The following is a 16011-nucleotide window of genomic DNA, read 5'->3' on the forward strand; positions in this document are numbered from 1 at the left end:
AAAAATATATTTACAAGGGAGAAATAACGAAGAGAGAAAGAGATCTCATGGAACAGGAGGAAAATAAAGAAAATAAAAGGAGTTTATTCTAACGAGGTCTCCTAAGCTCCGCCCACAGGTAACGGGACGATATCAGAGCGAAGCAAACATCGCCACAGATACCGACCAATTAAACCTATCAATGTAAATTTTCTGCTATGTATAGTGTATGTCACTGTATCAAGCACTGCTTACATAAGTACTTGCCACACAATATTTTCCATTATAGAAATGTACCTAAAATGCATTAATGTTTCGGTTTTCAACGTTTGTTTGATTTGCAGTAGTACCAACACTACACGGAAAGATTGTTTCGAAGGGGGAAGAGAAACTAGGGTTTGAAAATATCTCTTCACGGAAACACACTCTCTAAGCGACGCTTCGACGAAGAGGGAAGAGCTTCACTGAAAATTCCGCCGTCAGCCCCATTCCATCCCCTCCATTTCCACTCCCCATTTCCTCCCCCTCACTCCCTTCCCTTCAGCCCCATTCCATCCCCTCCATTTCCACTCCCCATTTCCTCCCCCTCACTCCCTTCCCTTCACCCCCATTCCATCCCCTCCATGCCCACTCCCCATTTCCTCCCCATCACTCCCTTCCCTTCAGCCCCATTCCATCCCCTCCATTTCCACTCCCCATTTCCTCCCCCTCACTCCCTTCCCTTCACCCCCATTCCATCCCCTCCATTCCCACTCCCCATTTCCTCCCCATCACTCCCTTCCCTTCAGCCCCATTCCATCCCCTCCATTCCCACTCCCCATTTCCTCCCCCTCACTCCCTTCCCTTCAGCCCCATTCCATCCCCTCCATTCCCACTCCCCATTTCCTCCCCCTCACTCCCTTCCCTTCAGCCCCATTCCATCCCCTCCATTCCCACTCCCCATTTCCTCCCCATCACTCCCTTCCCTTCAGCCCCATTCCATCCCTCCATTCCCACTCCCCATTTCCTCCCTCCCCTTCCCTTCAGCCCCATTCCATCCCCTCCTTTCCCACTCCCATTTCCTCCCCATCACTCCCTTCCCTTCAGCCCCATTCCATCCCCTCCATTCCCACTCCCCATGTCCTCCCCCTCACTCCCTTCCCTTCAGCCCCATTCCATCCCCTCCATTCCCACTCCCCATTTCCTCCCCATCACTCCCTTCCCTTCAGCCCCATTCCCATCACTTCCTTCCCTTCAGCTCCATTCCCACTCCCCATTTCCTCCCCTTCCTCCTTCCCTTCACCCATTCCATCCCCTCCATTCCACTCCCCATTTCCTCCCCTCACTCCCTTCCCTCCAGCCCCATTCCATCCCCTCCATTCCCTCCCCATTTCCTCCCCATCACTCCCTTCCTTCAGCCCCATTCCATCCCCTCCATTCCCACTCCCCATTTCCTCCCCCTCACTCCCTTCCCTTCAGCCCCATTCCATCCCCTCCATTCCCACTCCCCATTTCCTCCCCATCACTCCCTTCCCTTCAGCCCCATTCCATCCCCTCCATTCCCACTCCCCATTTCCTCCCCATCACTCCCTTCCTTCAGCCCCATTCCATCCCTCGATTCCCTACTCCCCATTTCCTCCCCTCACTCCTTCCCTTCACTTCGTTCCATCCCCTCCATTCCCTCCCCATTTCCTCCCCCTCACTCCCTTCAGCCCCATTCCATCCCCTCCATTCCCACTCCCATTTCCTCCCTCACTCCCTTCCCTTCAGCCCCATTCCATCCCCTCAATTCCCACTCCCCATTTCCTCCCCATCACTCCCTTCACCCCATTCCATCCCTCCATTCCACTCACCATTTCCTCCCCATCCTCCTTCCCTTCACCCCTTTCCCATCACTCCCTTCCCTTCAGCCCCATTCCATCCCCTCCATTACCACTCACCATCACTCCCTTCATCCCCTCCATTCCACTCCCCATTCCTCCCCTCACTCCTTCCCTTCACCCCTGTTCCATCCTCCATTCCCACTCCCCATTTCCTCCCCTCACTCCTACCCTTCAGCCCCATTCCATCCCCTCCATTCCACTCCCCATTTCCTCCCCATCACTCCCTTCCTTCAGCCCATTCCATCCCCTCCATTCCCTCCCCATTTCCTCCCCATCACTCCCTTCCCTTCAGCCCATTCCATCCCTCCATTCCCTCCCCATTTCCTCCCCATCACTCCTTCCCTTCAGCCCATTCCATCCCCTCCATTCCACTCCCCATTTCCTCCCATCCTTCCCTTCCTTCCACCCCATTCCCACTCCCCATTTCCTCCCCATCACTCCCTTCCCTTCAACCCCATTCCATCCCCTCCATCTCCACTCCCCATTTCCACTTCACTCCTATTTCTCTACCCCATTCCTCCTTATCCAATCCTCCCTTTCCCCCATTTCCTCCCCCTCCCTCCCTCCCCTTCCATTCAGCCCTATTCCGTTCCCTCCATTTCCATCTCTCACTTCTTTTCTCCCATTTCTGCTTGCATTCCTCAACTCCTTTGTATTCATTTCCTTCCTCTTTCCTTCCTCTGTCTTTACTTTCTTCTTCTTTATTGCTTTCTACGCCTTTTATTAATATTTTCCTATACCCAGGTACGCAGTTGTTGGTCCAATCCTCTTCATCCTCGCTCTCCTCGCCCTCCTCCCTGGGCTCGTCGGATGGGTCATGTGGGCCGCGCTGAACACCTGGGCATCCCACCTCATCCAGCCATTCACCTACCATGCACCTGGTCACCCACACAGTCATCCAGGCGGTCGAGTCACCATTTCATCCGCCAATGTTCTGCTGTGTCCGGAGGCAGTGGCCAGATTCAACAATTGCCCGTGAGTGTGTGTGTGTGTGTGTGTGTGTGTGTGTGTGTGTGTGTGTGTGTGTATTTACCTAGTTGTATTTACCTTGTTGTATTTACCTAGTTGTAGTTTTACAGGGCCTGGGCCTACGCTCGTGTGGTCCCTTATCCGTATCTGCATTTATCCATCTTTTCCTTAAAGCTTTGCACACTCCCCGCCGATACTACATCCTCACTTAGTCTGTTCCAAACCTCTATATTTCTTTATGTCTCTCAAGCATCTTCCCTTCCTCAATTTTTTACTATGTCCTCTTGTGTTCCTGGTGGTAATTTCTTCTTTTAGTAGTAACTCCTCATTGTCTACTTCTTCCATTTTGCTCAATAGTTTGTAGATTTGTATTAGGTCTCCCCTTTCTCTTCTTTGTGTGTGTGTGTGTGTGTGTATTTGCATTTTACACTCAGTTCCCTTCATTTACCTCATCCATTTCTCTCACCCGTTCCTCCTCACCCACTTCTCTTCTGTCCCTCACACTTTCTCTCTCAATCTCAATCCCTCTCACCTCCACCCATCTCCTACTCACCGTCCTTTACATATAGATTTCCTCTAACCACTTCTCACTAGTCCCCCCTTCATTTACCATCCATCTCTTCATCCATCCTTTCTCTTTACTCCATATCCTCCACCCATTATTTTTCACTCAATGCTATTCATTTTTTACACTTAACCCAGTAGCAGCAGGGATCATGTTTCTTAACCCAGTAGCAGCGACGGGCCAAATTTGTGGCTTTACCATGTAGCAGCGATGGGCCAAATTTGTGGCTTTACCATGTAGCAGCGATGGGCCAAATTTGTGGCTTTACCATGTAGCAGCGATGGGCCAAATTTGTGGCTTTACCATGTAGCAGCGATGGGCCAAATTTGTGGCTTTACCATGTAGCAGCGATGGGCCAAATTTGTGGCTTTACCATGTAGCAGCGACGGGCCAAATTTGTGGCTTTACCATGTAGCAGCGATGGGCCAAATTTGTGGCTTTACCCTGTAGCAGCGACGGGCCAAATTTGTGGCTTTACCGTGTAGCAGTGATGGGCCAATTTTGTGGCTTTACCATGTAGCAGCGACGGGCCAGATTTGTGGCTACCATGTAGCAGCGATGGGCCAAATTTGTGGCTTTACCGTGTAGCAGCGACGGGCCAGATTTGTGGCTTTACCGTGTAGCAGCGACGGCCAATTTTGTGGCTTTACCATGTAGCAGCAGACCAAATTTGTGGCTTTACCATGTAGCAGCGTCAATTTTGGTTTTACCGTGCAACGGGCCAATTTTGTGGCTTTACCATGTAGCAGCGACGGGCCAAATTTGTGGCTTTACCATGTAGCAGCGACGACCAAATTTGTGGCTTAACCATGTAGCAGAGATGGGCCAAATTTGTGTCTTTACCGTGTAGCATAGATGGGCCAAATTTGTGGCTTTACCATGTAGCAGCGATGGGCCAAATTTGTGGCTTTACCGTGTAGCAGCGATGGGCCAAATTTGTGGCTTTACCATGTAGCAGCGATGGGCCAAATTTGTGGCTTTACCATGTAACAGCGATGGGCCAAATTTGTGGCTTTACCATGTAGCAGCGACGGCAAATTTGTGGCTTTACCATGTAGCAGCGAAGGGCCAAATTTGTGGCTTTACCATGTAGCAGCGACGGCCAAATTTGTGGCTTTACTAGTAGCAGTGACAGGCCAAATTGTGGCTTTACCATGTAGCAGCGACGGCCAAATTTGTGGCTTTACCATGTATCAGCGACGGGCCAAATGTGTGGCTTTACCTTGTAGCAGTGACAGACCAAATTTGTGGCTTTACCGTGTAGCAGTTGGCCAAATTTGTGGCTTTACCGTGTACCAGTGACGGGCCAAATTTGTGGCTTTACCGATGTAGTGATTAATGAGCCAAATTTGTGGCTTTACCGTGTAGCAGTGACGGGCCAAATTTGTGGCTTTACCATGTAGCAGCGACGGGCCAAATTTGTGGCTTTACCATGTAGCCATGTATTTACCATTTTTCTCATTGATGACATACTATTAGATTTATATTTTCGCTTTTTATTATAATGTTAATATTAACTTGCGAAGGAAAAATATCCGGCATTTAGTCCTCCGCAGTTTAAGGGTTAAATCATGGCACAAATTTGGCCTGACACTGCTACATGGTAAAGCCACAAATTTGGCCCGTCGCTGCTACACGGTAAAGCCACAAATTTGGCCCGTCACTGCTACACAGTAAAGCCACAAATTTTTCCCGTCACTGCTACACGGTTAAATTAACATTTCTTAACTTTTATCTTTCATCCATCACCCACACTTCTCACCCACACTACATATATTCAACATCCGGCAAGCTAGACTTTTAATCCTTTTTTTATGCCAGGCAACACAAACACAAAGATATGTAACTCAAACACAATCACAGACCACAACATCAATTCCCTTTTAGTCTGGATACCATGAGAAGACTGTATGTCGTATTATAAGACATTTCGTCAACCAAGTGCGCATATTCGACAAGGCTTTCATAGGAGTTGTGGGCATTTCCAGGAGTAGTTTTATGACCCTGGTGGTAGTGTGACCCTTCTTCTGTACCATGAACCTAAGAAACACATATTTGACAAGGCTGTAGGAGTTGTGGGCATTTCCAGGAGTAGTTTTATGACCCTGGTGGTAGTGTGACCCTTCTTCTGTACCATGAACCTAAGAAACACATATTTGACAAGGCTGTAGGAGTTGTGGGGATTTCCAGTAGTTTTATGACCCTGGTGGTAGTGTGACCCTTCTTCTGTACCATGAACCTAGGAAACACATATTTGACAAGACTTTTGTAGGAGTTGTGGGCATTTCCAGGAGTAGTTTTATGACCCTGGTGGTAGTTTGACCCTTCTTCTGTACCATGAACCTAAAGAAACACACATATTTGACAAGGCTTTCATAGGAGTTGTGGGCATTTCCAGGAGTAGTTTTATGACCTTTGTGGTAGTTTGACCCTTCTTCTGTACCATAAAACTAGGAAACACATATTTGACAAGACTTTCATAGGAGTTGTGTGCATTTCCAGGAGTAGTTTTATGACCCTGGTGGTAGTGTGACCCTCCTTCTGTACCATGAACCTAAGAAACACATATTTGACAAGGCTGTAGGAGTTGTGGGTATTTCCAGGAGTAGTTTTATGACCTTTGTGGTAGTTTGACCCTTCTTCTGTACCATGAACCTAGGAAACACATATTTGATAAGACTTTCATAGGAGTTATGGGCATTTCCAGGAGTAGTTTTATGACCCTGGTGGTAGTGTGACCCTTCTTCTGTACCGTGAACCTAGGAGACTTTCATAGGAGTTGTGGGCATTTCCAGGAGTAGTTTTATGACCCTGGTGGCAGTTTGACCCTTCTCCTGTACCATGAACCTAAAGAAACACATATTTGACAAGGCTTTCATAGGAGTTGTGGGCATTTCCAGAGTAGTTTTATGACCCTGGTGGTAGTGTGACCCTTCTTCTGTACCGTGAACCTAGGAAACACATATTTGACAAGGCTTTCATAGGAGTTGTGGGCATTTCCAGAGTAGTTTTATGACCCTGGTGGTAGTTTGACTCTTCTTCTGTAACATGAACCTAGGAAACACATATTTGACAAGACTTTCATAGGAGTTGTGGGCATTTCCAGGAGTAGTTTTATGACCCTGGTGGTAGTTTGACTCTTCTTCTGTAACATGAACCTAGGAAACACATATTTGACAAGACTTTCATAGGAGTTGTGGGCATTTCCAGGAGTAGTTTTATGACCCTGGTGGTAGTGTGACCCTTCTTCTGTACCGTGAACCTAGGAAACACATATTTGACAAGACTTTCATAGGAGTTGTGGGCATTTCCAGGAGTAGTTTTATGACCCTGGTGGTAGTTTGACTCTTCTTCTGTAACATGAACCTAGGAAACACATATTTGACAAGACTTTCATAGGAGTTGTGGGCATTTCCAGGAGTAGTTTTATGACCCTGGTGGTAGTGTGACCCTTCTTCTGTACCGTGAACCTAGGAAACACATATTTGACAAGACTTTCATAGGAGTTGTGGGCATTTCCAGGAGTAGTTTTATGACCCTGGTGGTAGTGTGACCCTTCTTCTGTACCGTGAACCTAAAGAAACACATATTTGACAAGACTTTCATAGGAGTTGTGTGCATTTCCAGGAGTAGTTTTATGACCCTGGTGGTAGTGTGACCCTTCTTCTGTACCGTGAACCTAAAGAAACACATATTTGACAAGACTTTCATAGGAGTTGTGTGCATTTCCAGGAGTAGTTTTATGACCCTGGTGGTAGTGTGACCCTTCTTCTGTACCGTGAACCTGAAGAAACACTTGTTAGAACCCGAGCGACCCATCTTTGACCTTTAGAAATAGCTCACGTGAGAAGCGAAAGTGTCTTATAATACCAATCTACATCAATTCCCCCTGCCGTCATCCGTCCCCTGCACTCCTCACCCACACTGACCCTCATCCCTTCACCCGTCCACAGCAACACGTCCTGGCGGCTGAAGGAGGTCTCCCGGCGGATGTTACGTCAGGACAAGGGCCTCAACCAACACCCTAACCTGAAGCCACCTGTGAAGAGGGAGAATGTGTTGGTTAATCAGGTATGTAGGGCTGTGGAGGGAGGGGACTGTGTAGGGGTGTGGAGGGAGGGGACTGTGTAGGGGTGTGTAGGGAGGGGACTGTGTAAGGGTGTGTAGGAGGGGACTGTGTAGGGGTGTGAAGGAGGGGACTGTGTAGGGGTGTGGGGGGTGGGGAGTGTGTTGGGGTTTGTGGTAGGGGATTGGGTTGGGGTGTGGTGGGTGGGGACTGTGTTGGGGTGTGTCGGAGGGGACTGTGTAGGTGTGTGTAGGGAGGGGACTGTGTAGGGGTGTGGAGGGAGGGGACTGTGTTGGGGTGTGTAGGAGGGGACTGTGGAGGGAGGGGACTGTTTTGGGGTGTGGGGAGGGACTGTGTGGGGTGTGTGGGAGGGGACTGTGTAGGAGTGTGGAGGAGGGGACTGTGTGGGGAGTGTGGAGGGGAGGGACTGTGGGGGTGTGTAGGGGAGGGACTGTGTGGGGTGGAGGGAGGGACTGTGTGGGGGTGTGGAGGGAGGGACTGTGTAGGCGTGTGGAGGGAGGGGACTGTGTAGGGGTGTGTAGGAGGGGACTGTGTAGGAGTGTGGAGGGAGGGGACTGTGTAGGGGTGTGTAGGAGGGGACGGTGTAGTAGTGTGGAGGGAGGGGACTGTGTAAGGGTGAGGAGGGAGGGGACTGTGTAGGGAGTGTGGAGGGAGGGACTGTGTTGGGTGTGTGGGAGGGGACTGTGTAGGTGTGGAGGGAGGGGACTGTGTTGGGGTGTGTAGGGAGTGTGGAGGGAGGGGACTGTGTTGGGGTGTGTAGGAGGGGACTGTGTAGGAGTGTGGAGGGAGGGGACTGTGTTGGGGTGTGTAGGAGGGGACTGTGTAGGGGTGTGGCGGGAGGGGACTGTGTCGGGGTGTGTGGGAGGGACTGTGGGGTGTGGAGGAGGGACTGTGTTGGGGTGTGTGGGAGGGACTGTGTAGGGGTGTGGAGGGAGGGACTGTGTGGGGGTGTGTGGGGAGGGACTGTGTAGGGGTGTGTAGGAGGGGACTGTGTGGGAGGGGACTGTGTAGGGGTGTGGAGGGAGGGGACTGTGTTGGGGTGTGTAGGAGGGGACTGTGTAGGGGTGTGGAAGGAGGGGACTGTGTAAGGGTGTGGAGGGAGGGGACTGTGTTGGGGTGTGTAGGAGGGGACTGTGTAGGGGTGTATAGGAGGGGACTGTGGGGTGTGGAGGGAGGGAACTGTGTTGGGGTTTGTAGGAGGGGACTGTGTAGGGGTGTGTAGGAGGGGACTGTGTAGGGGTGTGGAGGAGGGACTGTGGGGTGTGTGGGAGGGACTGTGTAGGTGTGGAGGGAGGGACTGTGTGGGGTGTGTGGGAGGGACTGTGTAGGGGTGTGGGAGGGACTGTGGGAGGGACTGTGGGGTGTATAGAAGGGGACTGTGTAGGGGTGTGGAGGGGGCTGTGTCGGGGTGTATAGGAGGGGACTGTGTAGGGGTGTATAGGAGGGGACTGTGTAGGGGTGTATAGGAGGGGACTGTGTAGGGGTGTAGGAGGGACTGTGTAGGGGTGTGTAGGAGGGGACTGTGTTGGGGTGTTTAGGAGGGGACTGTGTGGGAGGGGACTGTGTAGGGGTGTATAGGAGGGGACTGTGTAGGGGTGTATAGGAGGGGACTGTGTAGGGGTGTATAGGAGGGGACTGTGTAGGGGGGTGTAGGAGGGGACTGTGTAGGGGTGTATAGGAGGGGACTGTGTAGGGGTGTGTATGAGGGGACTGTGTAGGGGTGTGTAGGAGGGGACTGTGTAGGGGGGTTTAGGAGGGGACTGTGTGGGGTGTGTAGGAGGGACTGTGTAGGGGTGTGTGGGGAGGGACTGTGTAGGGGTGTGGGGAGGGGACTGTGTAGGGGTGTATAGGGAGGGACTGTGTAGGGGGTGTGGGAGGGGACTGTGTTGGGGGGTTTAGGAGGGGACTGTGTAGGGGGGTGTAGGAGGGGACTGTGTAGGGGTGTGTGGGTGGGGACTGTGTAGGGGGGTTTAGGAGGGGACTGTGTAGGGGTGTATAGGAGGGGACTGTGTAGGGGGGTGTAGGAGGGGACTGTGTGGGGTGTATAGGGAGGGACTGTGTAGGGGGTGTGGAGGGAGGGGACTGTGTTGGGGTGTGTAGGAGGGGACTGTGTAGGGGGTTGTAGGAGGGGACTGTGTAGGGGAGTATAGGACGGGACTGTGTAGGGGTGTGTGGGAGGGACTGTGTGGGGTGTGTGGGGAGGGGACTGTGTGGGGTGTAGGAGGGGACTGTGTAGGGGGGTGTAGGGAGGGACTGTGTGGGGTGTATAGAGGGGACTGTGTAAGGTGTGTAGGAGGGGACTGTGTAGGGGTGTGGAGGGAGGGGACTGTGTGGGGTGTGGAGGGAGGGACTGTGTAGGGTGTGGGAGGGGACTGTGTGGGGTGTATAGGGAGGGACTGTGTGGGGTGTATAGGAGGGGACTGTGTAGGTGTGGGAGGGGACTGTAGGGGTGTGGAGGGAGGGGACTGTGTAGGGGGGTGTAGGAGGGGACTGTGTAGGGGTGTATAGGAGGGGACTGTGTAGGGGTGTGTAGGAGGGGACTGTGTAGGGGTGGAGGGAGGGGACTGTGTAGGGGTGTGGAGGGAGGGGACTGTGTAGGGGGGTGTAGGAGGGGACTGTGTAGGGGTATAGGAGGGACTGTGTGGGGTGTGTGGAGGGGACTGTGTGGGGGTGTGAAGGAGGGACTGTGTGGGGGTGTATAGGGAGGGACTGTGTGGGGTGTGTAGGAGGGGACTGTAGGGGGTGGGAGGGACTGTGTGGGGGTAGGAGGGACTGTGGGGTATATAGGAGGGGACTGTGTACGGGTGTGTAGGAGGGGACTGTGTAGGGGTGTGTAGGAGGGGACTGTGTAGGGGTATATAGGAGGGGACTGTGTAAGGGTGTGTAGGAGGGGACTGTGTAGGGGTGTGGAGGAGGGGACTGTGTAGGGGTGTGGAGGGAGGGGACTGTGTAGGGGTGTGGAGGGAGGGGACTGTGTAGGGGTGTGGAGGGAGGGGACTGTGTAGGGGTGTGTAGGAGGGGACTGTGTAGGGGTGTGTAGGAGGGGACTGTGTAGGGGTGTGGAGGGAGGGGACTGTGTAGGGGTGTGGAGGGAGGGGACTGGGTAGGGGTGTGGAGGGAGGGGACTGTGGAGGGGTGTGGAGGGAGGGGACTGTAGGGGTATATAGGAGGGGACTGTGTACGGGTGTGGAGGGAGGGGACTGTGTAGGGGTGTGTAGGAGGGGACTGTGTAGGGGTGTGGAGGGAGGGGACTGTGTAGGGGTGTGGAGGGAGGGGACTGTGTAGGGGTGTGGAGGGAGGGGACTGTGTAGGGGGGGGGGGCTGTGTAGGGGTGTGTAGGAGGGGACTGTATGTGTAGGGAGAATGTGGAAGGGAAGAGAATAAGAGATAAAGAATGGGGAGAAGAAAGGAAGGAAGGAAAATAGAGAAATTGGAAGAATGAAAGAGATAGAAAGGGATGAGAAGGAGAATATAAAAACAAAGTGTGTGTGTGTGTGTGTGTGTGTGTGTGTGTGTGTGTGTGTGTTTACCTAGTTGTATTTACCTAGTTGTGAAATACAGAAAAAGAGCTGTACTAGGCTCGTGCTGTCCCGTCTCCATAACGCTTATTATCCAGTTTGGCTTTAAATTCATGAATCGTTTTTGCACACACAGCCTCCTCGTCAAGTCCGTTCCATGTCATGCTTCTGTATGGAAAACTGTATTTCTTGATGCCTCTCCTACAGTCGCTCTTCTTCAATTTCTTACCATTGCCTCTTGTCACACTTCTGTTACGTTCCAATAGGTCTCCCCTGTCCAATTTCTCCCATCCCTCTTGTATCCTGCACAATGCTATTAGGTCCCCTCTCTCTCTTCTGCTCTCCAGTGTTGTTAGTCCCAATTTCTCCAGTCTTTCTTCATAAGTACGTTGTCTCAGAGTTTCCGGTAATTTAGTCGCTGCTCTTTGTATTCTTTCCAACTTTGTAATTTCCTTCTTCAATCTAGGTGACCACACTAATGATGCATATTCCAGTCTTGGACGTATCATCGATGTCATTAGTTTCTTGACCATTTCTTCATCTAAATATGTAAATGCTGCTTTTATGTTTCTAAGAAGATTGTGTGTGTGTGTGTGTGTGTGTGTGTGTGTGTGTGTGTAGGGTGATGGACGGAAAGATAAAAAGAAAGGGAGACAGGGAAGAAGAATGGAGGGAGAGAGGGAGGGAGGGTGAAACAGGGAAGGGAGGAAGTTAGGAAAAAATTAAAATGAGATAGAGAAAGATGGAAAGCAACCAAGAAGAAAAAAAGAAAAGATAGAGGAAAATAAAGAAACTGGAGATGAGAAAAACCAAGAACAAGAAACTAATAAAAGGCAAAGAAAAAATGAAGATAAGATAAAAAGTGAGAAAGAGAGAGAGATAAAGAAAAAGAGAAGAAAGAAAAATATAGAAGCCAAGATAAAGAAAGAAGAGAAAGAAAGCGGTGGGAAGGAAATTAATGAATGAAAGAAAAAGTTGGAAAGTTTTGTTTAGTGGGCACATCTGTGGTCATATGCCGGAGAGAGACAGAAGGGGAAGGAATTATAGGAGAAGGGAGAGTTTTGTTTAGTGGGCGCAACATCTGTGGTCATATGCCGGAGAGAGACAGAATGGGAAGGAATTATAGGAGAAGGAGAGTTTTGTTTAGTGGGCTTAACATCTGTGGTCATATGCGGAGAGAGACAGAAGGGAAGGAATTATAGGAGAAGGGAGAGTTTTGTTTAGTGGGCGCAACATCTGTGGTCATATGCCGGAGAGAGACAGAAGGGGAAGGAATTATAGGAGAAGGGAGAGTTTTGTTTAGTGGGCGCAACATCTGTGGTCATATGCCGGAGAGAGACAGAAGGGGAAGGAATTTTATGAGAATGGATAGTTATGATTATAGGGCGCAACATCTGTGGTCATAAGGGGAAGGAATTATAGGAGAAGGGAGAGTTTTGTTTAGTGGGCGCAACATCTGTGGTCATATGCTGGAGAGAGACAGAAGGGGAAGGAATTATAGGAGAAGGGAAAGTTTTGTTTAGTGGGCGCAACATCTGTGGTCATATGCCGGAGAGAGACAGAAGGGGAAGGAATTATAGGAGAAGGGAAAGTTTTGTTTAGTGGGTGCAACATCTGTGGTCATATGCTGGAGAGAGACAGGAGGGGAAGGAATTATAGGAGAAGGGAAAGTTTTGTTTAGTGGGTGCAACATCTGTGGTCATATGCTGGAGAGAGACAGGAGGGGAAGGAATTATAGAAGGGAAAGTTTTGTTTAGTGGGCACAACATCTGTGGTCATATGCTGGAGAGAGACAGAAGGGGAAGGATAGGAGAAGGAGAGTTTTGTTTAGTCGTGGCAACATCTGTTGTCATATGCCGGAGAGAGACAGAAGGGGAAGGAATTATAGGAGAAGGGAAAGTTTTGTTTAGTGGGCGCAACATCTGTGGTCATATGCCGGAGAGAGACAGAAGGGGAAGGAATAATAGGAGAAGGGAAAGTTTTGTTTAGTGGGTGCAACATCTGTGGTCATATGCTGGAGAGAGACAGGAGGGGAAGGAATTATAGAAGGGAAAGTTTTGTTTAGTGGGCGCAACATCTGTGGTCATATGCTGGAGAGAGACAGAAGGGGAAGGAATTATAGGAGAAGGGAGAGTTTTGTTTAGTGGGCGCAACATCTGTGGTCATATGCCGGAGAGAGACAGAAGGGGAAGGAATTATAGGAGAAGGGAGAGTTTTGTTTAGTGGGCGCAACATCTGTGGTCATATGCCGGAGAGAGACAGAAGGGGAAGGAATTATAGGAGAAGGGAACAGATCCCAGGAGACGGGACACAACCCCCGATTAATACCTGGTACCCATTCACTGCTGGGTGGACAGGGGCGCAGGGTATCGGAAAAGCTGTCTAAATTTTTCCACTCCGCCCGGGAATCGAACCCGGGCTCTCTCGGTTGTGAGCCGAGTGTGCTAACCACTGCACCACGAAGCCCCCCATGAAAGAAAGAAAAGGGAGAAAGTAGAAAACAAAGAAATGAGAGAAAAAATGAATAAAAATGGACATAAAAATCATACCCAAACAAACCTAACCTAACCTAACCTAAGCTAACCTAACCTCACCTCACCTCACCTAACCTCACCTAACCTAACCTAACCTTCCCCTTCCCACAGTTCCCCGAGGTCGACATCTTCATGCTCCAAGAGGTGCTGGAGCGGTGGGCGGGCCGGGCAATGGTGAAGGCCCTGCAGGACACATACCCTTATTGTGTGTATGATGTTGGCATCCACTCCAGGCACACCAACCTCTTCATGTGTGGTGAGTAAGGGAAGGAAGGAAGGAAGGAAGAGGAGGAGGAGGAGGAGGAGGAGGATGGCCACGGCAGAAGAGCTTCCAACTTTCTCTATCCAGACACTCCCTCCTTGCCTGCTCAAAGGTTCTCAAGGATCTTTCCCCCCTCTCCCTAACGTACTCTTGCACCCTATCCCTCCATTTCACTGGAGGTCGTCCTCTATCATTCCCTCCCTCTATCTCACTTACATACACCCTCCTGGTCATCTTACTCTCCTCCATTCACTCCATGTGGCCAAACCACTTTAAAGCCTGTCGCTTCACTTCTTCCACCACTCCACACTTCTTCCCTTCACCCCCGTGACACATTCCAAAATGCTCGTACACACTTTCATTACTCATTCCATCCATTCTACTCACACCACAAGCACTCCTCAAATAACTCATTTCCACTGCCTGCACTCTAGACCTCTGACTTTCATTCCAGGCCCACGTTTCACTTGCATATGTGAGGGTTGGTACTATTATTGTATTTCTCAAATCCCTCTTTACCTCCATGCTCACACTTCTGCCATTCATGATTCGTCCCAAAGACCCCACCACCCTTCTTCCTTGCAATGCCCTTTCTCTTATCTCTCCCTCCATACCACCATGCTTACACATAACTGATCCAAGGTACTTATACTCATTGACTTCCTTCATTTTTTCACCATTCAAAATTATTTTGCATTCTTTTTCACATTCAATTCCCACTCTATATGGGCATACAAAACCTACAGCCTCACTTCTACTCCGCTCACAAACCATCACTTTACTTTTGTTGACATTTACTTTCAGCTTTCTCCTGTTACAGACACTATCAAAACACTGAGGTGTTGTAAGGAGAAGAGGGAAATATGTAAGAAGATGAGAGAGGGAAAAGAAGAGTAGGGAAGGGTTGGGTATAGGAAGGGAGAGGAGAGGAGAGACTAGAAGGGTGTATGAAGGGGAGGAGGGGTGTAGAGAGAAGAGGAGGAGGAGGAGGAGAGGAGAGGAGAGGTGTTGTAAGGAGAGGAGGAGGGAAGAGTCTGAGAAGGAGACCAGGGAGGGAAAATTGTAGATAGAAAGGGAAAGGAAAGTGTAAGGAAGAGTTAGGGTGTAGGAAGAGGAGGAGGAGGAGGAGGAGGAGGAAAGTGAGAGTGAGAGGGATTGTAAGGAGAGGAAGAGGAGGTAAGGAGAAGATGAGGGTGGGAAAATTGTAGATAGAAAGGGAAAAGAGAGAGAGGAAGGAAGGGTTGGGGTGTAGGAAGAGGAGGAGGAGGAAGAGGAAGGAAGGTGTAGAGAAAAAAGTGTACTGATGTGGTTACGTGTAGAAGGAGGAGGAGAGAGAGGAGGAAAGAGTGTAGATCAGAGAGAAGAGAAAGGAGAGAGAATGAGAGAGTATGGAGGGAAAGGAGGAAGAGGAAGAGAAGGGAATGTATGTGTATTGGAGGGTAAATAGAAGGATGTCAGGATAGAAAAGGAGTGTATGTAGGAGGCACCCCATCCTGGCCCTCAGTCTGGTGTTAGTGTGCTCCATCCCGCCCCGGCAAAGGTTCTAATTCCACCTCTCCACCTGGCCCTCAGTCTGATGTTAGTGTGCTCCATCCCGCCCCGGCAAAGGTTCTAATTCCACCTCTCCACCTGGCCCTCTGTCTGATGTTAGTGTGCTCCATCCCGCCCCAGCAAAGGTTCTAATTCCACCTCCCCACCTGGCCCTCTGTCTGATGTTAGTGTGCTCCATCCCACCCCAGCAAAGGTTCTAATTCCACCTCCCCACCTGGCCCTCTGTCTGGTGTTAGTGTGCTCCATCCCGCCCCAGCAAAGGTTCTAATTCCACCTCCACCTGGTCCTCTGTCTGATGTTAGTGTGCTCCATCCCACCCCAGCAGAGGTTCTAATTCCACCTCCCCACCTGGCCCTCTGTCTGGTGTTAGTGTGCTCCATCCCGCCATGGCAAAGGTTCTAATTCCACCTCTCCACCTGGCCCTCTGTCTGGTGTTAGTGTGCTCCATCCTGCCACAGCAAAGGTTCTAATTCCACTTCTCCACCTGGTCCTCTGTCTGGTGTTAGTGTGCTCCATCCCGCCACGGCAAAGGTTCTAATTCCACCTCCACCTGGTCCTCTGTCTGATGTTACTGTGCTCCATTCCGCCCCAGCAAAGGTTCTAATTCCACCTCTCCACCTGGCCCTCTGTCTGGTGTTAGTGTGCTCCATCTCGCCCTGGCAAAGGTTCTAATTCCACCTCTCC

General features: G+C 50.5%; 1 protein-coding gene across 1 annotated transcript in view; it reads left to right on the top strand.

The window, feature by feature from the left end:
- LOC126993950 (sphingomyelin phosphodiesterase 5-like) overlaps positions 1-16011 on the top strand; it is a 39404-nt gene that overhangs the window by 15310 nt on the left and 8083 nt on the right. The window contains exons 3-5 of the mRNA XM_050853178.1: positions 2586-2816; positions 7329-7446; positions 13626-13770. Coding sequence (XP_050709135.1) covers positions 2586-2816; positions 7329-7446; positions 13626-13770 — 494 coding nt within the window. The remainder of the gene's footprint in view (positions 1-2585; positions 2817-7328; positions 7447-13625; positions 13771-16011) is intronic.

The sequence above is a fragment of the Eriocheir sinensis genome, unplaced genomic scaffold (assembly GCF_024679095.1).
Source record: "Eriocheir sinensis breed Jianghai 21 unplaced genomic scaffold, ASM2467909v1 Scaffold7, whole genome shotgun sequence".
NCBI lineage: Eukaryota > Metazoa > Arthropoda > Malacostraca > Decapoda > Varunidae > Eriocheir > Eriocheir sinensis.